The following is a 22,039-nucleotide window of genomic DNA, read 5'->3' as shown; positions in this document are numbered from 1 at the left end:
ACTCGTGCATTCAACGCAGCTAACAAAGATATTAGGGTTCAATTTTATGCGTTGGTGAGGAGAGAAATCCTTAAATCCTCCATGCGTGCGTGCGCACACACACACACACACACACACACACACACGCACAAACACACACACACACACACACACACACACACACACACACACACACACACACACACACACACACACACACACACACACACACACACACACACACACACACACACACACACACACACACACACACACACACACTCTTCTGCTGTGTCTGCCAGTGTTACCACCAATCAAACACCATCAAGACGCCGCCAGCCAGTTACCTAGCAACTCTTCCTCACTTCCATGGTGATGCTATTAAAAGCAACACCAAAGAAAACGGTGGATGTAAAACCAGGGGATGATGGGCCTGGAAATGAAAGTGAGGAAGACGGGGAGAGGTGTTAAAGATCCAGGAGAAAGGATTCGGCGTCGGACGGCTGGTTCACAGCTCTCTCTCTCTCTCTCTCTCACACACACACACCCAAACACACTGTGCTTCCCCTCTTGTCCATTAGAGCAGTGATGACTCACCTTTCTCTTCAACAGTTTTCTTCACATTTCCTTTGGGTTTGATATGGATGTATCTCGGAGATTTCTAGATTCAGGGAGTGACAAGAATGAGGAGAGATGAAACAAGACAGGGGAGGTGTGTGTGTGTGTGTGTGTGTGTGTGTGTGTATTTGAAGTAAACAGCCAACGACATTGTGTAACTAACTCCCTTTAGTCCTTCACCAAATCTTTGTCCGATTCTTTTCTATTTCATGGTTTCAAAAATGGTTGGTGCATTGAATATCCTCTAATGAATCTGAGCTAAGTGACACAATTTTCAAAAATGACGACAGAGAAATGGTGATGACAATGTGGGGTAAACAAATGTCTTGAAGTGATATTTATTGTGCAGTTGTAATCAACCAGATCCTGAAAATTTGGCTCATGAAATGAAACCAAAACAGTGTTTGAAATTCAGTATATTCACTGTATATGAAAACAGCTTTATCTGGAGCAGCCTTGTCAAATTAGTCATCAGCTTGGTCTTGTTGACTATAGATTTATTACAAAAAGCCAGAGTCACAAACTAAGTGTATGGGGAGGGAAAGGGGGGAGGGAAAGGGAGGAGGGGGAGGTCTTGCTTTTCTCGTTGGTTCCAGAAAGTCACAGGGTGAAGCTCAACGCTTGTCACTGAAGCAGGAACCCCGAGCAGACTGGGTTCAGCTGTTTTCCTCCAGACCTGCAAAATGATCTCACTTACTGGTTCCCTAAGATCATTTTCCCCCGTTTCACATCCACACGCCCACACACTTCATTTCACTCACACCTCATGTGTTTGCTTGTTTTTTGGGGGTGTTTTATGTATTTATATTTTGTACAGCTATGTGAGGTCAAACTCTGTTGAGCCTGGTTGTGACACTTTTTATATCCATAAAGTTGAGGAACTTGAGAGAGATATGTCCATTTAGTTGTTGTTCTTTAACTTTCAATCATATCACAAGGTCATCATCACCAGATGAATTTTGCTCTGTGTTTTTGAACTGCAGATCTTCAAATTTTTGGAGCACTTAAAGTACTAAAACAAAGCAGATGAGGCTGAGTCGAGCATCAGATACAACTACATTTTCAACCATTGGCATCTTGTTCAACTTTCCTACATCTGACCTATAGAAAACAACATCCAACATTCCTCTTCATTTGAAACTTTATTCATAATCTTCATTTACCAATCAATAGTGCATTCCCGGGCTAGCAGTTCAGTAAAACCAGTGTTGGAAGCCTGGTAGATGTTTGGATGATGAATGGGGGAAAAAAGGCCTCTAGGGAGCGAGGCCAGACAAAAGCGCGGTCATAGCCTTGATGTCCCCAGCTTCATGTTTTTATTAATTTTTTTGTTGTCTCCATCAACGAAAAAAAAAACAGGATGGAGGTCTGTGGCTGTGAGGAGCAGCTCTGCGCTCTGGTACCAGTTCCTCAGAGTTCTCGTCCACTCCTACGTTACTGGTCGTCTTACTATGCAAAAACAGATGTATGGGGTCAAAGGTCATTCAGATAAGGAAAAAGGAAAATGTGGGGGTTCAAAGGGCATTGCGCATACTCTGAGTGGATTTTGGATCCCTTGACGAAAGGGACCTTGACAGAAATACCAACAAATATAGACACAGTCACAAAGCAGCTCTGTGGAGGAGCTATAGTAAAATTCTCTCTTCTATCTCTTGCTTTTCTTTTCCATTGGTAAAGTCATTCAGTAAAGTAAAGCTTTTCACAACCATAAAACTTTCCATTTTTCTTATTTTTTTTTGTACATTTGTATCATATATTCACAAAAAACTACTTTGACATTTGACAAACATTTACCTCAAATGACATCAAAGAAAAAACAAAAGAGCAAAAATAACAAAGCCAGTAGTTTTACTTTTCCGTTTCTTTTTTTGTTGTGCTTTTTGTTGTTTGTTTTCAAAGCTACACTGACGTTGAGCTCTCAGGCGTCTCTATCTCTATTTGCACAGACAGCGTGTCGCCAGGTCACAATAACGGCCTGCTGTTCAGTCTGCTCTGCCATTAATCACAACCCAAATAGCTAGAGATGAACCTGCTTTCCGTTCAGGTAGTTATCTAGTGCACATTGAGCTAGAATGACAAAGCACAGCGAGACAAAAACAAGATGGCAGAATGCTGCCATGTAGAGAGAACGGCGGGAGGAGACCTAACCCCGAGGGGCCAGCGGGTGAGGAGACTCAGCCCAGGGGCCGCCATGGAGACGGAGCCTGCAGGTGCCATTCCTCACTGTTGTTTGTTGATTTATCTCCTCCGGGAAACCGGGGCCAGAGAGACACACAAAGAAACAACAGCGCACAGAGGCACATCAAGAGTGAGGACGGCTTCTGCATCTGGTGTTTCAGTCCAGACACAGGCACAAGTCTGTCGTTTTAGTAGTAATGGGAATTGTGAAAAAAGAATATTATCAATTTAATTTCTTTCAGCAATAACAATAAGAAAACTTAAGATAAATATGTCAAATTTTAGTTTTTACACCTGTTATAATATAACATGTTATCTTTGTAATCTTTCGAGGTACTGCTGTAGGAGTCAGACTTTGTTACCCACAGAAGGACGTTAGATTTCCCCCACCGCGTCATCATATTTACCGTGCAGACATGAGAGCGGTGTCAATCTTTCTCCACAAGAAAGCAAATCAATCCAGTCCCCAAATGCCATAATTTTCCTTGAAGAAAAAAGAAGGAGCCATGACAGTAACAAACAGTGGTGCGCTTCAGAGTGGAGCCACCTGCCCTGAAATCTCCCACATCCAACCCCTTTGGGAAGAACTGGAACTCCGACTTGGATCCAGGTCTCATCATCTCGTGAACGCCTTTGCTGAACAGTGGAGGCTGATACGGCTGCAGATTCAGGTCTGTAATTTGGGGGCATGAGATGTCCACATACTTCTTGCCACGTGATGTAAATAAGCATTTCTGTGTCTCCACTGCCACAGTGGAGCTGCTGCCGCGTTCCTGCGGCTGATGATGGCCTACTTCTCCCCCCACTGGAGCGACTCTGTATCGTGCAGGTCTGTAACGCATGGTGCCGTCTCTCCAGAGTCCCAATGACACACTTTCAGCTCATTTTGAATTCTTAAGCAGAGGGATGTCCTCTCATCTCTCACCTGGGCAGAGACATAAGTAACCCTAACTATTTGAAACCTTATTCTACTGCTCTGATCATAGCCTGTCACCACCTTCTGTGTTCACAAAGGACAGCATGGATAAAATAGAGGTATGGGCAGCTAGTTTCGTGGCAGCATGCCATGTCAGAAAAGCAATAGAGCAGATGTAATCCCGTCCCTTAAAGTTATTCCCAGGAGCCAAACGTTTCATGCAGGAGGTGGCCTTGCACCTGGGAAGGAGGAAAATGGTTTTCATGGCATCAGAGACAAGATCAATTTTCATGCTTTAACAAATCATCAGTCCAGCCCTCTGCAGAACAGGGCAGGAAGATTTAAGCCTGTGGCAAAGCTATTAAAAAAGCAATATTTGCATTATCAATGACTCAGCTCCACCAATCACAAGAGAAGCAGTGGCAAATCATGTGTTTCTCTTCTGACAGCAAGTCAATGATATCCACAAACCATATCATTATTAGTGTCTACTGTGTTACAGTATCTGTCTATACAGTTCTGTGTCGGGAACGCTCCTCCCAAACAGGTATTTTATCTATCACCATACGGTAAACTGAAAGAGGAAGAAATCTCAAATGGCTCACTCTTGTTGAAATGCAGTAATGCTGAGTGCTCCGTATAATGGAGGTTCGGACTGTCAGGATTAAAGTGTGATATTGTTTTCCCTGCACTAACGCTGCCCAGAGTCTCCTCTGTGTGGTTGTCGGTGTCTGGGAAGCTTCAACATCAGCGATAAAAGGTCGGACCTCGGTTTTGGAAAGTGTTTTGAACTGTTAGAGTGGATCTCCATCTAGCCAACGGCGGTTGATGGAACACCGATCCCATTGGCTATTTTCCATTGTGACATCATTGACGGGAGAACAGAGGGGGAAGGAGATGTGAGGGAGGGAGGGAATTCAACAGTCTCCACAACAACAACAACAACGACGACGACACTTGACCCAGGGGGATTAAAGACACACCAGTTTCCACAATACCACACCTGACCGATTAGGTTCTACTGAGTATGATGAACACTGAAAGCAAATGAAAAACCTCTAGTAACAGATGACAAACACTTGAATTAGCCCTTGAATTGAAACAACAGTCCAGGAAGTGAGATACATGGCGTCCAGGAAAGAAAAGTGAGCCAGAAGAGCAATAGATTAAGCGTAGAGACAGGCCTTTTCTCTACTTGATGAAAGATTTCTAGTCTGTCCCATTGTCAGGGAAAGGGCCTGAGTGAGCCCTGTTGGGAAAGGATGTACAATCAAACTGGGCTATGGTCTTGATATGTGTCACACACACACACACACACCCCTCACTATCCCCGGCTTATGCTCCGAACCTGCCTCCAGACACACTTCTGCCCTCCTCCCAATGTGGTCGAGCTTCCCAGCCCTGATATTCTCCGAGATTTCGAAAGAAGAAGGCGAGAGAGAAGGCCAAGAGAAAAACAGAGAGCGAGAGAGGAGAAACAAAATGCATTTTATGTTTTTTAAAACGTTGACTAAATCACGCAAATGTCCATTATTAATATGTTTTGAAGATCCGTATTCAGTATTAATATTATACAGCACTTTCCTTGTTTTTTGTTGTTGTCATATTTTTTGTGTGTATGTTTGCTTGACTGTCCACGTCTAGGGTGAGGAACCACAGCATCTGAGGGAGACAGGGGAGGACAAGAGGAGGGAAAAGGAAGATGAAGGAGATGGGCTGGAGAGATCGCTTTTGTCCATCGCTGGCAGGTGATTGGGTCGGTCTCTTCGGTCTGTGGGCTGTGCTGCTGTCAGGAGTCGAGGGCGGAGTAGGAGAGAAGGCGGGTCGATCTGGGACAGCTCGTAGGGTCAAAGGTCGAAGGGTCGGGAGGGTGAAAAGGTCGAGGGTTAGCCCTGGGTCTCTTTGCTGCTCTCTCGTTCCCGCTGTCCACTCTTGCTCATTTTCATCTCTGTCAGCTGGATGTACCGCAGCACGTTGGTGTCTGTGATGATGTGAGGCAGAGAGGAGAAAAGTAAAAGAAAGTAAGAGAAGATCATATAATTTAAATTGATGTAATGCCTTTTGTTCATGCAATTAAATGCAAGCTTCTTTCATGACAGAGAAATAGAGGCACAAAGATGATTTTGGTTATTGCAGAGCTAATATTAATTCATTCATAATTCATTTTCTCCATTAACATTTCAGAAAATATCTAATAAAGTGTTTGACATCTTGAACCTGGGAAACCACCAATGAGACCCAACAAAACAAAACAGAAATGATGTTCAAATTTAAATATCACTGAATTGTTTTATTCTGAAAGTCACTAATCTAAATGTATGTGGTATAATTCGCCCAATTTCCAGATTCTATATTTAAAGATTCACAAATGTATGTAGACAATTCAAGTAGGCTACCCAGTATTCAATAACTATATTCAAATCACTCAAATTCAGCATCTTGATTATGACCTGTCTATTATGGCCGTTACTTACATTCATAGACCACTCAATACAAAAATACTAGGACAGTAGGACAGTGTGGAGGCTACAAGGCCCTGAAGGAGAACAACTAGGCTTCACAATCTTGTACCTCATGTATGGAAACCTCTACTGCACAGTTTCACTTGCTAAACCGTAAGCCAGTGCCGTATAAATCCACTCCAATTAAAACTTAAAGAGTTTAGCTCATAATATCTAAGCATCTGTGATGTTTTCATGAGACAGCATTTCAATATCCTCACCTGTGGGTTCACGGTTCTTGGCATCACGCAGGTAGCGCAGGGCACATTCGTAGTCGCCCAGGTGGTAGAAGGCGATGCCGGCTCGGTACATGGCCTTGAAGTGGTCTCTCTGGTGGCTCAGCACCTTCAGACAGTACTCCTTCACCCTCTCGTAGTTCACAAGTTCGGACTGCAACAGACACGCTGCAGGAAGGAGGAGAGGGAACAAGTTAGAAGTTTGTGAGACGAAAAAATGGTGATGGTCTTTTGAAAATGTTTGCCTCATTTTGCCCATGCAAACACCTCGAGTCTCTTTTAAGTGGAGTTTTAATGTCAAGTTGATCCCAAGAGTGATGAACAAAGACGGGGATATTTTGGCTGACATGTTACTCTCCGTCTTTCAATGGAGCCACAGTGAAATTTAGCCGCCACAGTATACTTCCTCAGGATGGCAATGAGCGGACTAAAAATAGCCAACAACAATGTCCCACAGAGTAGAGAAGACAAAGACAATTGTGCCAGCAGCAATGTCTCTACATGTTGCTGCTGAGCTCGGCACGTAAAATAGAAGAATGGGGGGGGACTGATTCAATTCTCCTCTGACTTAGCACATGTGTTGTAAGTATCGAGTGCAGCAGGGGAGAGAGGAGAACAAGAAGGGCAGGAGAGGACGATGCAGAGATGAAAGGAGCATCCAATACTGCAACAGTGATTTGGTATGAGACGTGAGTGGTGAAGTACAGGACTGAGCTGAACTTGAACCAACTTAACTGCGATTAAGTGCCACGTAAAGTACGGAAGAATAAGTATTTCACTGTAGTCATCGATACTATACACATCTCGCAGTAGCACTTTTCTCAACAGCTCTGAGATCAGTTGAGGTCGGAATTACTGCATTTGTAAAGATACAAACACACACACACACACACACACACACACACACACACACACACACACACACAGCTTTTAAAGTCTGCTTGTGGCTCCGTTATCTGATCACTCAAGCTCTATTCCTGTGGTGATCGCGACCACTCAACGTTTTCCTCCCACCTTGCTTCACTCCATTCTGTTTTGTTTTCCAGTCACTCCTTTGCTCCTCAGCAGTGTCTTGATCTATCTAATGACATATCAAAAAACAATTTCCCTTCCACTGTCACATCTCCTCCAGCACACCAAACCAATCCCACCCCACCCTATCTCTCTCTCTGATCCCACTCCCTTTTATCCCTCCACCCCCCGCTCTCCTCCGAGTCTGCCCTTGACACATAGGCAGCATTTTGAATAACATGAGTCAGGGACGGTTTGCTGGGAGGCAGAGTGAGTCAGAGGTGAGAGACAGAGAGGGGGAGAGAGAGAGAGAGACTGAAGACATGAACTTTGCATGCTATCACAAATGGGCTGGGATACTGCAAATTAATACTATTATGATGAAAACACTCAGATTTGTATCTCATGTCTCACTTTTATATCTATATAATTTAATTTAATTGTATAGTTTTACACTCATTGGTATTGTACTTCCTGTATTTATATTTCTCCTTGTCAGTACAATACTTGCTTTTATGTTATGCACCAAAACACCAAAGTAAATCCCTCTTATGCTTATGGGTTGGATAAAATCTTGAAGCTTTTCTGACTGCTCATGTACTTTTTTGGGGTTCCCTGTTGAGACTTTTGGTCAATTTGAGGAGGACTATTTTGTTTTTGTTGATGGAAATGACACCCACGACTCAGTAAATACATTTTAATAGAGGAAATTGGTCTTCAATTCATTTTAAATCTCCTTCTTCTCTTTTTTTGATTTTAGGTGACCTGTTTATCTATTTCATCTCCTCATAATGAGATGCAGTTTGTGCATGAGAGATGCTATATAAAAAGTAGATAAACTATGTAAAGTAGTAATAGTGAGAATAATAGCAATAATAAAAAAAGAAGCAAGCTTGAAAATGCTCTTTTTTTTCAGTACAGCTCATGGCTCAGCACGGAGCAGCTACAGATCAAAGCTGTTTCCTGTCTTCAGTCTGCTCGGCCCTGTACACTGGGACTCACCTCGGATGCCCTCCACCTCTCTGACACACCTCTCTACAGACTCCACTCCTCTTCTTGTTTTTACATCCATCCAGCGCCACCATGACTTCTCTCACACACAGACAGACACACACACACACACACACACACACACACACACACATCCATTATTGCCCTGCTGCAGTGGACGTGAGCCGAGCTTTCAGAGGATTCAGTTACAGGCCATAATGGCCTAATGGCTGACGCAGTTAGGGAGTTCACTGACACTCACACACACATAATACACACGCACCTACTGTACATAGAGCGGATGCACAGTTACCATGACACAGACAGATGCACAAACACAGTAGCAACACAGCAGGTAACTGCAAACACACGAGTGGGCGTTGACGACACAGCCACACACAGTTGCACTATACAGGTTCACTAGTAGACGAATTCAAGTGAAGTGTGAGATGCCAACAGTGTTTAAAAGATGCGTGGCTGTGCAAATAAACATAAACACACACGCGCACGCACACGCACACAAAAGCAGTGTGCACAAGTGATGACTGGCCGGCCGCGCCCTTCTGGCCCATTAATCAGATGGATGGCACACCAGAGGGGATGTAGAGTGTGGTGAGATGCATTAAGGGTGTGATAATGGCAGGATCATCAGAGCAGGGTAGGACACGGACAGACACACAAAGGCACAATAAAAAACAACACAGGAGCAGAGGTGCCCAGGTCACTGTGGGACAAGTATGTCAGGATGTTATTATCTATTTTATGACTTTAAAAATGTTTTAAATGATTATATTGAATGAATTGAGAAAATATTAAGGACAGGGGTTTGATTAAGGACATCACGTCCATGTTGCGTGTCCTTGAGCAACATACTAATTTGCTGCCCATTGCCGGGCTGCTAAGCTGACTGCTGAATGTTACTATGGAAGGCAATTTAAAATGATTTTTGTTTTGATTAGGTATTCCCACAGCTTGTCCATGCACGTGAGATGAGGGTGGAAGAATAATGAGATGTGAGACGCCACAAAGGAAACGAGGCAGATAGATTTGTCTTCATGAAGGCCTATCCTCGCCTATTCGTGCGGGGATAGGCACAGGAGAATAGGCTGGCTACAAGGTTTTAAGAAGATGGAGTAACAGACAAAATCCAGGAAACAAGAAAAATCTGAGCAGAAAAATGCATGTGAGAATGAATTTGAATTTCTAAGCCCGGAGGAAACCCAACAAGTGCAAAAGGCAGCTGTCGAGTGTGAATGTGTGAATGTGGGCAAGTGTGTGTTCATGTGTGTGTGTGTCTCATTCGATTTGAAAGTGGAATGAGAGGTGCGGGGAGTGGGAGGGGTTAAGCAGGAACTCCATTGGATTGCCTGAAGCATCTTTTTTCATTTAAAGAGAGCCTCCACGGAGAGACTTGCTTTGTTTTTAGCAGACAGAGCACCACAGCCTGTGAGGAATAAAAAACAGAGACAGAAAAAAAAAGGCAGAGAGGAAAATAAGACAAGAGAGACAGGGGGCAAGGGAGGACAGAGAGAGAGAGAGAGAGAGAGAGAGAGAGAGAGAGACAGCACTGACAAAACAAAATCCAGAAACAGCCGAGAAAAAATAGAATTTCTGTGTGAGAGGTGCAGATGACAAGAGGAGTAGTTTAAACGAAGGGGAAGAGGCAGACAGAGCGAGTGGAAGAGTGAAAATACTCTTTCCTCTGTCTCTGCTCTTTCATGTTACATCTTTTGTTGGACCCCCCCACTCTTCCCTCCTCTCCCGTCTATCTCCATCACACCAGGCGCGACGCCACCACCCGGCTAATTTAAAGCCACTCGTGCCCCCGGTGATTGGGCCGCTGTCCATCACCTTGTTATTAGTTCTGCAGGAAGATAATGTCAGACGGAGAGACCCATCACTCTCTTTGACACTCATCCTCCCCCCCTCCATTTCCTCCCTTTCCGTTCCCCTTTCCTGTTCTCCTTGGAGCAGAGAACGCCCTGTCCTCCTCTCACCTTTCTCTGGATCTCCTGTCTCTCCTCCCTTACTAATGCCATTCTCCTGCTGCGACAGATTTATTTACGGAGACTAAACGAGCCACCGGGAAATTGCCTCACATACATTTTGGGGCAAAATCTGATCCGACATGCTGACGTCACACGCTCGCGGACAGCGTAGCTCACATGCTTCTCCGGTCACACTGAGAATAAATAGACCCAAAAGTGATTTTGTGAACAATTTTCTCTGTTATTGCGAGGGACAGCTGGTACCACAGGGGCTCGTCTGCACCGACATGACACAGCATTTCACTTTTTTCTTTTCTCGCACCTTTTGTCTCCTTTCTGGTGTCTTGAAGCAGAAGCAGCCATGTTGAGCCCCACATGCTGTAGCTGTTGTGATGGTTGTGACTTTCTGATTAGGGAGAAATAGGTTTTGCTCAACTATATCTTGTGTTATTGTGATGCTACATTTCCCTTCCGGCATCAATAAAGTCTGCTTGAAGACTTAACCATGCCTTATCTATTTCTATTTGAGACAATGACATTGTTGGATCTCTTATGTCACCCAGTATGTGACGCAGGAAGCATAAAATATGCTCATTCCTCATAGGAAATATACACAAGGACTACTTTGATTTATTTTTGACACAGAGGTGATAAAAGCTCATCATCAAATAATATTTCACTTAAGATTTGCAGATGAGCTCTTTCATTGTGTGTCACAGTAGCGGGAGACTAATGCAGCTCCATATGGCATCACAAAACCCTCATGAATACTCACTCTTATTGCACACGTTTGACTCTGCGCACCTCCTCTGGAGACAGATGGAGATGTAGAGCGCCGGGACCAGACTTCATGAATGAGTCAGTAGATATATTCAGTGGTAGGATGAATAACGTGAGTATAGTAAAGTTTGAGAAGTGAACATTTGTGCTGATTTTAGACAACAGGGGAGTAAAGAGATTGATTATCAACATGTTACATGTTTTTGGTTTTATTAACACAAAAAGCAATGTGCTGTTTGTGCAGTGTTTTCACCGTGTTGATTAATGAGCTTCACAGTTGCTGGGAGCCATGTTTGATTTCCTCAAGACAGAGCGAGACTTGTTTCCGTTTCCAGACTTACGCAAAGATAAGCTCGTCGGCTGCTGCCTGCAGCTTCACGTTTAGTGAACATAAATGAGAGTAATACTATTCATCCTGGGCAGAAAGTGAATCAGCATATTTCCCAAAATGTCTGACTATTGGTTTTTTAAACCACTGTATCTGGCTGTTATCCCTTGTTATATATTTTACAGCATTTGTCATGCCTGGAAACTTCTGGGTTACCCAGTACCCTGGAGTGATGTCGAGTTACCAGATGTGAGCGGGTTGTCCACTAACTAGAAGGTTGGTGTTTCGATCCCCAGCTCCTCCAGTCCACTGTCCGGCCCTGTGTGAATGTATGTGTTGATAGATGAATGCAACGCATAGTTTAAATTGGCTTGATTGGTTGTTATGTTGTAATGTCAAATGCTCTATATAAATTCAGTTAATTAGCAATGATACAGCTGTTTAAATATTGGTTACGCCGGTTAGGCAATTGTACAGGTAATGTTTGAGAAAATAGGGGATTCTGTGTTTGTGTGTATGAATCCAAAAGAAAATGTAAATGGTGTTTTTCTTATCAAACTATAAAACATGCTGTTTTTTTTGTGGGGGGGGGGGGGGGGGGGGGGGGGGGGGGGGGGGGGGTTCTCTGTGAAAAGCATCAATAAAAAGTAAATAAATTAATTAATTCAGTTAATTTGCCAATTATTCTCTCAGGTCCCGTAGAATGCAAAGTGAAAATCTAACAATTAAACGCACTAAAATCCACTCATCTAATTGTTAATTTTAAAGTTTTAGGATGTTTAACTTGGATCAGACATCCTGCTGAGTGTTTCCACCTATTACCACACACCCTTGTCCTCAAACCCCAACTCATGCATCACAAAGGTCCTGGCTGTGGCTATTTTTGACCTTACTCTATCAATTTCCACCCTCCTACACTGTTCCACCCGCCTGAAATAGTCGCTGATTCAGGATTAATGTTCATCTACTTAAATATTTATACGAGTGAGGAAGCTATCTCCTCTATGTCTTCGGATGAAATCATTTACTGCTCTGTTGCACTTCAGTTTCCAGAATTATAGGCAGCGCAATTTCCTCTTGACTGTAATATACAGTAAGCAGTATATTAGTACTGTGTGAACTAGAGTTGTGGGGTTTTCTTGAGGACTCAAAAGGAAAATGTGGGGCAGTTCACATATTATTTTATTGAACTCGTTACATCTGGTATATTTATTGTATGTCTTTAAGTGCCTGGGGGCCAAATGAGGATCCAAGACTATCCTTATTACTTTTATTCTCCTGAGTAAAAACAGACATTCAAGTAGTAGATAAGTGCTGTTTAATAAATCCTAAAAGAGACTTCTATCGAGGTTATATCAGTGGTTGAACTCCATGACAGGGATATAATTTCATTGTGGCCCTCAGCAGGGTCATTATCTGATTAGTGATGTCAACTCCGGACACTAGGCAGGCTCGTGCCATGAGCTCAGCAGATCTTTGGCTACTGTGTTCTGCTGCTGTCAGACATATTGCCTCTAAAATCTAACTATGCACTCTCCGGTCAAACGTTGTCAAGTAAAATGAAGGCAGTGTTTGCTAACATCGATCCACTTCTGTCTGGATAATCTACGGTATGTACAGTTGCCTTGAGAAACATGTCCTGTGAGTTAGAGCGGCGACAAGATAGATGACAGTGTTCGGAAAGGTCAACAGAGGGTGGTGCCAAATGGTTTGGCTGAGAATTTCATGGCGTCAGCCTTAATCACTGAGGTAGTAGAGTTTCCCCAATAAGTACCTGAAGTAGATAAATGACTAAAGCATGAGGTTTCACCATTTGTATGACTGACACGGCCGTGTGTTGGTAGTCTGTCGTATAAAATCACTTCTTGGAGGCAAGGCTGCCGAAACACACAGTATGAATAGCATCCGGAGGCAGAGAACATGGACCAGAGCTTATTCAGAACAATGTTTTTTATCCAGTGCAATAATATGGAACGATTCATTACTTTATCACTTCAAAGTTCACATTTGAACTTAAAATCTTGCTTCATAATTTTGTTTTTTAAACTGTGAAACAAAAACAGCGAAGATCAAATTGAATAAAATCAGAGGATCATATTCAGAGTTGGCTCGGCAAAACGGGCCCGACGTGACCTTTACGTTTCCCTGAGTCAGAAACCAGGCAGGACATGTAATGAACCATTCAGTGTCAGGCCGGAGCAGGCCGAGTGAGGGAAGCATGAGATAGTGACCATCATGTCCTTTTATCAGCACGGTGCTGTACGGATAAACATAAAAAGCGAATTGGTTTACTCTGCTCTGTCCGCTGGAGCGCAGGGCGTTAGACACGCACAAAGAGCTTCTTCAAAATCTCATTACTGATGACTTACAGAAGAGGAATACTCTGCACTTCTCCATCATGGACTTGCTTTCACTCTCTCTTTCTCTCTCTGACGGGCAAGGGCATCTGTTTCAGTATTCCCTCAGCCGACGCCACGACTTTCAACAGCAGACTAAAAAAAGCCTTGATGCCACTTTCAGTTTATTTACTGTTTTACACAACAGTCAGTCCATATCAAAAGAGAGTGCATATCAAAACTCAAATACATATTACACAGAACATATTGCAAACGCAAAAAACCCACAACAAGCATGAAGAGTCTCTGAAGTGAATATTATGATGAATTCAATTCTGCCAAAATGGCCTACAGAGCTTTATTTCCTATGAATTATGAATGACTGAAATGTCTCAACAACTACAGAATGAACTGCTATGAAATTTGACACAAATATTCACGGATTCCGGACAATAACTCCAAATGACTTTGGTGATCCACAGACATTTCATCAAGTACAACCCTGCGCTTTGCATTTGACATGTTGAAAAAGACGTCTCAACTACAATACAGTATCAGATTCAGGGAAGCCTTTCTCACAAACATTATATTGATGCTCAGAGCTTATTTGGAGAGACACACTACTTGTGGCCTCATTTATCCTGTTATCTTTGGAGCAAATAGCAATTATAGAGTAGGATTGTTAATAGCATTTGGCCTATTTACTGGATGACACATCATGTTCAACCGTACTGGGTTTTTTCTGCCTGTCTTGTTTTCCTTTAATGATATTCTTTTGATTTTAGATGTTTGTTTTTAGGTTCATTGGTCTTTTTTGATGAGATCTCCTTGAGGCTGCTTTTGTTTTTTTCGTGTTTTTTTATCTCACCAGCACAATCCTTATTCCTGTTATGTACAAGTGTTAAGTGTCTTTTCAAAAACTCAGACAAGACAAAAAAACTATTTTACTTGCTAAAACACCAGCATGTTAGCATGGTCATTATGAGCAGAATTTTGCATGTTGACATTAGCATTTAGCTTTAAGCACTGCTGTAGTATTGTTGTTTAACTTATACTGTATTTTTTGGGTCTCTGTTGGTTTGTACACTCGTATGTTAAGCATTTGTTTTTGTGGATTCTCATTGTTGTTCTGTTGTACTGGCGTAAATCTGTGGAAGACTGAAACATACAATGGTGCAAATTTGGGAACAATATAGAGCTACAATAAAAATATATTATGGATTATAATCTTAAACAATCGAAAACTCATATATCTTGTTACTTCCATTTGCCTTTCTTCTCCCTCTCCCTCTCCACCTCTCCCTGTCTGTCACCTCTCCTCCTGTTCTTCCTGACTGATGACTGAATCTTATTTACTGTTTTGACAGGAATCATCTGGGCCTGTCAAGGCTGTGATATAAACCAGTTTGGTCTGGATTGGATTTCTCCACGATGAAAATAAAATATAAATGCAGCTCTGAAAACCCTCCAATAACTTCTCGGAGGTCACAGCGACAAGCGATTTCCTCCTCTCAGTTCCTTCTCGTCAGGTTCCTTTACAGTCGTACCCTCCTCTGTCATATAATCCCCTTATATTTAAGAGTTCTGTCCAGTTTCTCTCGCTCCCTTGGTTTTGACCCCCCCCCCATTTCAGCCTTTGCATCTTTTCTACTGACTCACCCCTTTTACCCATCCTCCAGATCTCTCTCTCCCTCTCGCCTGTGAGGTAATTGGTATAGGGAGGACGTGCTGTGTGAGTGGTACAGTAGAGGGAGTGCCAGTCGTATCACTAACAGCAATGCCATGCCATCTGCAGCTCTGGCACACAACGTTTCCATGGCTCTGCTCTGGCCGCCCCTCCAATGGCAGACGCACACGCGCAGGGGGGGAGGAAAAACACCAACCAAACCTCCCCCATCCCCCATCTCACCCTCACATGGCATCTCTTTCTCCTCCTCGATTCTCCTACAAAGCTCGGAGCATTTCTTCTCAACAAAGCACCAGGCGACTCCTCTTCCTCTCCCCACTGCTCACACAACGCTGCCTTCTCCTCGTTTTAAACCCCTCTATCTCACATCCTTCTCCCCACCTCCTGTCCTCCCCACGCTCCCCTTCATCGCCTTCATCTCACGCTCTCCCCCACGTCCCCTGGTGACGGAGCTGGCAGGAGATGAAAGGGAGGAGTTTTCAGTTTTTCAGCTTCTGTGAGTGACTGTTCACTAGCAGTGGGTTAGAGTGGACTGGTGAAATCACTCCGTCTGCGGTGTTACACATCGCTGATGTTATTCTGAAGAGGGCCCTGCCGCCTCCATCCGAACCAAGATTGGACTTAGAGGCTGTAATGTGGTGAATGTTCGAGGCTGTTAAGGAAGTGGATCAATAGCACTATGTCTCATGATGGTTCCAATACAAAGGAGGGGCCTTTATTCTTGGCTCAGCAATGACAGATGTCGATGTCACCAACAGGCTCATTAAAAGACTCGTTGAAGACCTGTGATTGCATGTCAAGGTTCATAAATTCGTTGATGGCCTTGGTCAGAAGTCGCTGACGCTCTCAACACACGTCGCGACACAAACACGTTCAGAAAAGGATGTATCACCATTAAGCTACCAGGGTTAAGAGTAGGTAACCTTTAATGAATCACAACAGTTAAAATGCATATTTTTGTATGATCAGTAGTGTTGTTCAAGTCTTTGTGTTGGTTTCACTGCTGAAAAAAAGTTGTTTGTGTTTTTACTTGGATTCCTTTAACAATTGTATTTAATATGACAGAGTTAGTGGGTGGAAATTGCTGGATCATCATAATCATCATCAGAGAGTTGCAGCAGCTGAATAAAAAGGTGGATGGTGTTACGAAACAAACAGTCCCACTCATCCCCTCCTGCTGCGTCTCTCCCAAGGCTTTGACTCGTGACTCATTCACCGATTGAGCGGGTCAGGGGGAACAAAGTGAGATTTCAGTCAAAGCTCAAAATGAGCAGCAGTTTAATGAAAAGTCCGCCTGATCGCTCTCACAACAGAATCACACCGTCCCGCTCCCTGTTTTATTCCCTGTACACTTTCTAATGCACATTTGAACTGATTAAAACCTGCCACAGCGTCTAAACTGCTTGGTACGAGTCTGTCTGAATGTGCCGTTTAAGGGAACGGCTGTTCCTGTCGTCCAAAGTGCTGCTTCACGATCAGTATCAGGAAAAAGAGCAAACCAAACTGCAGGCACATCTGCTATTTCTGTTTGTGCCTCACAGTGTGTTGCTGATGGTGGGTGGATGCGTGTTTGATGCGGACTAGCGGGCAGTCTGCCTCTGGCCAACATGTTGCACCACTGTGAACTGCGACAGACTCAGACAGTGCTGGTGTCGGTGGTGTAACCCATTTAGATACGGCCCCGCAGGGACACAGACTCGGGATGTCTCCTTAAAAAGGCCAGCAAATAGAACATTTCATCATCCCTCGTCTTTTGACACAATCAGGTGATGTTGCTGTTGGTGCTCTCTCTCTGTTTCTCTTCACTTTAACTTCCCTTCATTATGCTGAGATCAATGTTCTCTTTTTTTCCTCCAACATTCTTTCATTCCTGAATTATTTCCCTTTTAAAACACATTTAGTCGCTCTGTTTTGCTTTTATCCCCCATTCATATCTTTGTCTCCACTTACATCTCTCCGCCTGATGTTTGATCTCTGTACAGAGTCACTCAGTATCCAGTAAAAAACCTCTCACTCACCAATGTTTTATAAAGTTGGTGTGACTGACACAAGACACCAATGACAGAAGAAGTAGTAGCAAATCTGTGCAGGACAGAACACTTGATTCAGAGTAAGTCCTGCATACATTTTTTTTAATATGAATCTATTTTCAGAAAAATTTACTTAATAAGCTCAAAATCCAGAAAAAGAGTCTTTTGATGATATATAAGATTATTGGATTCTCATTAATTTGTCAGTTTATTGTTGAGGTGGAGCTTATCTTATTAATTTTCAGAGTACTTTAATCTAGGGCTTCAACTAATGATTACTGATGTCGCCTGCAGACTGTTTCCTGAACTAATTGTTAATTCGCTTTGCCAATAACAGTATATAACAATAACTATAATTTCAGTTTAATACAGTTTGTGATCTACACCTTCAGTTGAAACCAATGGGATGGAGTGTGAGACAGAAGCTGGAAAGAGACAGACCAACATCCTGTTTGCTTTGGTCTTCTCAGTGGAATCACTGACAGTAGCTCATGAAAGAAGAATCAAAGCCCATGAACACTGTCGTCCAGCACTGTCGAGCACAGTCATTGCTGTCAAAGTCAGGTTGAAGTGAGGTTTCACCGTGTCTACATGTGTCAGTGCGCATGTGCACAAGCTCGTGTTTGAAGCAGCAACACGGGGAGGGAAAGGTTTGAACTGTATTAATAACAGGGAAAAGCCCAGTAATGGTTGCCATGGTAAATATGCCCCCTGTCGCGTGCTAGCAGCCCCTTCCTCCCCCTCTCCTCCCCCTCTTACAGCTCCCCACTGTTCTTCTCCATGTTTCCTTTATACCACTCTGACTTCCCACATCTACCTCTGCCATTTTTTCTACTATATATTCTCCTGCCTCTTTCTTCTTCCTTCCCTTACTGCCCCCTGTTTCTTCCTTATTTAACTCTCCCTCTCCCCTTTAAGCCTTCCATCCCCCATCTTTCCTTCACGCCACATTGGCCTCCCCACAGGCTCCAGACAGGCCCCTGAACGCTGCACGGAAAGGAGACGACCTTCGATGCATCGTGGCTGACCGGGCAGCGCCGGGGACACAACATCACTACTGCCCCTCGCCGCGTAACGCACATGACCCAAATCTCAACGTAGGTTGTGATGAGATGTAACTGCTGGAGTGCCTGTGTGCGCCATTTATCATCATCATCATCATCATCATCTTCATCATCAACATCATTTCCCTCTGGAAGTCAACAGTCGTCGTGATCTGCTGTCCTCACTGCGAACTCAGCTCATTCTGTGGCAATAATTAAGATTTTACAGCTGAGCTGATGCCAGAGATCATTTATCATTTTATTCAATAACTCCGACAACAATGTGTATACGTCTTACTAAAGCCTATGCACTTCTTTGTTGTTCAAATCAAAAAAGATCAATTACACATTTCTTAATGAAAATTTAGCTCAACTTCCCATAACGATCAACAATATCAAGTCAGTTTGATAGATAATTTTTCTCCAGCTCTGACATTGTACGCTTTGAAATGTTGAGAACATCTAAGGTGAAGAGCAGGCCTTGTTTCAGTTACCCTGTATCATGACATCATTAATATACATTCTTGACCTTGGAAAAGATGTTGTTTGGCCCCTAGTGACCCCTATTATACACGCCAGTTTTATTATTTATTTATTTATTATTATTATTATTATTATTATTATTATTATTAGTAGTAGTAGTAGTAGTAGTAGTAGTAGTAGTAGTAGTAGTAGTAGTAGTAGTAGTAGTATTACCATTTTTCTACTTCAGTAACACTAAACATTAGTTAACCGGAAAAAAAAAATTGATGGCAAGAAATACTGTTCTCGTTAGCTGCAGCGTCACAGTTTACTGAAAAAGGCAACAATGTGATGAAACATAAATCAGATTTCAAATCTTCACACAGGATCTCTCTTCAAGACCAAGCTGGAGGACTTGACATTGTTGACATCATATTTCAGCGATCCAAAATAAACTACAAGCCGATTAATTGATTAGTACTGTACATCAACAGGAAATGTATCGATTAATCCTTTAACTCTTTTTTCAAATGAAAATGCTGCCCATGGTTTATGGCTTTTCTCTGTGTTATTTTCATTTAGTTGGTTGAACAAAACAAGACCCAACTGCCTTATTAAAGGTTTGAACTGTATTTGCATGAGATGAGTGTAAATACGACAGTGATAGAAGCATAGAAATCTTTTCTAACTCTTAATATCTGCAAAGTGATGCCATTAGATGGACTGAGCCTTACATCACCCATCACAGCACGGTGAACTTGGCTCATACATAATGCAAACGTATATATTTCACATTAAACGAAGCTTTTGGCCCTGTGAGTATTTATTTTGTCGTGTATTTTCTTTATCTCAAACTTACACAGCACGTTGCACATGAAATGACTGGAAAGGCCAGCGACGTGCCCAAAAGGAACCAGTTTGAAAGTCTGTGTGAGACCCTGGAATTGGCATTGCAAATGATAAGATGTGTTCATGTAACTGTGGCATTTCTCTATAATGCCTGGCAAATGTTCTCACGAGGCGAAATGATGAAGTCATTTGGTCAGAAATACAACATCCTACACCACACGAAATCTGCACCCTTTGAATCAGCTGACAACAACACAACATGATCTATTTCTGCATTTCTTACCACCAGGGTCGCTTCACCTGAGACCCAGCACCTGCAGAGCCATTGTCCCTGTGCACTCCGGCCCACTGGCTTGTGTGAACCCGGTGAACCGGAACGATACAGCGGTGTGGCCAGTGTGCCGGCAGGCTCACCTGTCAGGCTGTCGTAGCACTCGATCTCCGTGCTCTCCACGGCTCTCCGCTGCTCCTCGGTCAGCTTGGCCGCGGCTTGGCTCAGCAGGTTGACCTCGGAGCCCGTCGTCCCGTCGGCGACGTGCACCCCCTTGAGCTGCAGCAGCGCCCGGTGGTACTTGCCGATCGCCTCCCGGAATTTCTTCTCCTTGTAGCAGCGGTGACCCTCCGCCTTGAAGTCGATGGCTTTCTGGATCTTCGACTCCATCTCCATCTCGGCCGAGCCTCCTCCTCCTCCTCCTCCTCCTCCTCCTCCTCCTCCAGCAGCCGCCGCCAGGCTCCGGCCGCCGGTCTCCGGGTAGCTCTTCAGGCTCTTGATCTGGTGCTGTTTCGCTTCCATGTCTCTCAGTGGACGCGGCAGAGGCGGGCCATGGTGCTCGGACACGAAGGGGTGTTTGGTCGGGGAGGACTGGAGCAGCGTGCTGTGCATAAAGGACGCGGGACGGAGCGGCGGCGGCGGCGGCACCGTGGAGACGACGAGCCTGCAGAAACACGGCTTCGAGAACGTCTCCGGTCTGGAGCTTGTGCTTAAAAAAATAGATGTAAAAATGCGACGGCTGTAGTTATAAACCCATATTACGTTTTAAAAAGCCGGTACAAAAACATCCTGGATGTCCTGACCATCAGTGTTACAACCGTACAACAACGAGGAGAAAGAACCTGATTCCTCGCGCCGGTCCTCTCGCGGAAGGATGCTTCTATGGCAGCAGCCTCCGAGGCACGCGCAGCTTCAGCACCACAGACAGCGCCCGCGCGCACGTACACGCGCGCGCGCACAGACAGACACACACTCCCCTGTAACCGCAAAGCATTGCGGGGGGGGGGGGGGGGGGGGGGGGGGGAGAAATCGTGCGGCGCTGCTGCAGTCCAGAAGGCAAACCCCGGATAAATCAGGCAGAACTGCTCAGACACGACTGTGAAAGACATTTCATATTTTGGTGAATTTATATTAATAAACAAGCAGCTGAATTACATAACAATGCAGTCTTTACATACATAAGCTTATGTGCCTATTTATTGGACTATAATGAAACCAGTCATAGTCACTGTATTTTAACATATATAGCTGCACCATTACTGTTTTATTGGAAAACCTTTAGGCCTATCAGATGTCAGATTACGTCACTCCTGTTATTAGGAAGTGGACCACACAAGTGTACACAATGATTTTTAAAAAACAACAGACCTCTGCATGACAGTTCTGCTTTTACTTCCGCTGACATCCCCTGTATAAACATCGGATTGATGACAACGATCAGTGGAAAACGGTCTTCAGGAGATGGAGACGGACGGAGAGGCTGCAGGAGGAAGAGTGCGACCTCAAGGGGACAGAGAGTTATTTACACTCATTGATGTAATGGACGGTTAACCACGTTTGTAAAAACTCTGAAAACAGTGAGAAATGACCGTAACAACTCTCCAGACAACCCCCCCCCCCCCCCCCACACACACACACACAGCAATGTTTTTTCGCCCATAGAAAATGTGCACAATTCAAAATAAAGAAATCTAAATCCTTAATAAAAAAAACAAAGAACTTTGCTTTTAAATATTTTGATAATTCCTCTCATTCCACATGTTGGAGTTGCTATAACTCTGTTTGGTATTTCATGAAAAAAAAGCTTGATCAATTATCAAGGTTGATCATTTTCTG

The 22,039-nt window shown here is 43.7% G+C and overlaps 1 protein-coding gene across 1 annotated transcript; it reads right to left on the bottom strand.

Moving 5' to 3' along the window:
- Window positions 1-1,726: 1,726 nt before the first annotated feature.
- On the bottom strand, window positions 1,727-21,132 carry ttc9b (tetratricopeptide repeat domain 9B). The gene is made up of 3 exons (XM_035623822.2): window positions 20,347-21,132; window positions 6,414-6,596; window positions 1,727-5,672 (listed from the first exon to the last, which is right to left on the bottom strand). Exons 1-3 carry the CDS (start codon window positions 20,813-20,815, stop codon window positions 5,578-5,580), a joined length of 747 nt encoding a protein of 248 aa, XP_035479715.2. The 5' UTR covers window positions 20,816-21,132; the 3' UTR covers window positions 1,727-5,577.
- Between the last annotated feature and the right edge of the window lie 907 nt (window positions 21,133-22,039).

The sequence above is a fragment of the Scophthalmus maximus genome, chromosome 11 (assembly GCF_022379125.1).
Source record: "Scophthalmus maximus strain ysfricsl-2021 chromosome 11, ASM2237912v1, whole genome shotgun sequence".
Classification (NCBI taxonomy): domain Eukaryota; kingdom Metazoa; phylum Chordata; class Actinopteri; order Pleuronectiformes; family Scophthalmidae; genus Scophthalmus; species Scophthalmus maximus.
This window is presented reverse-complemented; position numbering and strand designations above follow the sequence as displayed.

Coding starts and splice junctions, on each gene's coding strand:
- ttc9b (XM_035623822.2), bottom strand. CDS start 20,815: ATGCACAGCACGCTGCTCCAGTCCTCCCCGACCAAACACCCCTTCGTG. Junction 6,597..20,346: donor GTGCTACGACAGCCTGACAG/GTGAGCCTGCCG, acceptor TCCTTCCTGCAG/CGTGTCTGTTGCAGTCCGAA. Junction 5,673..6,413: donor CAAGAACCGTGAACCCACAG/GTGAGGATATTG, acceptor ACATCATCACAG/ACACCAACGTGCTGCGGTAC.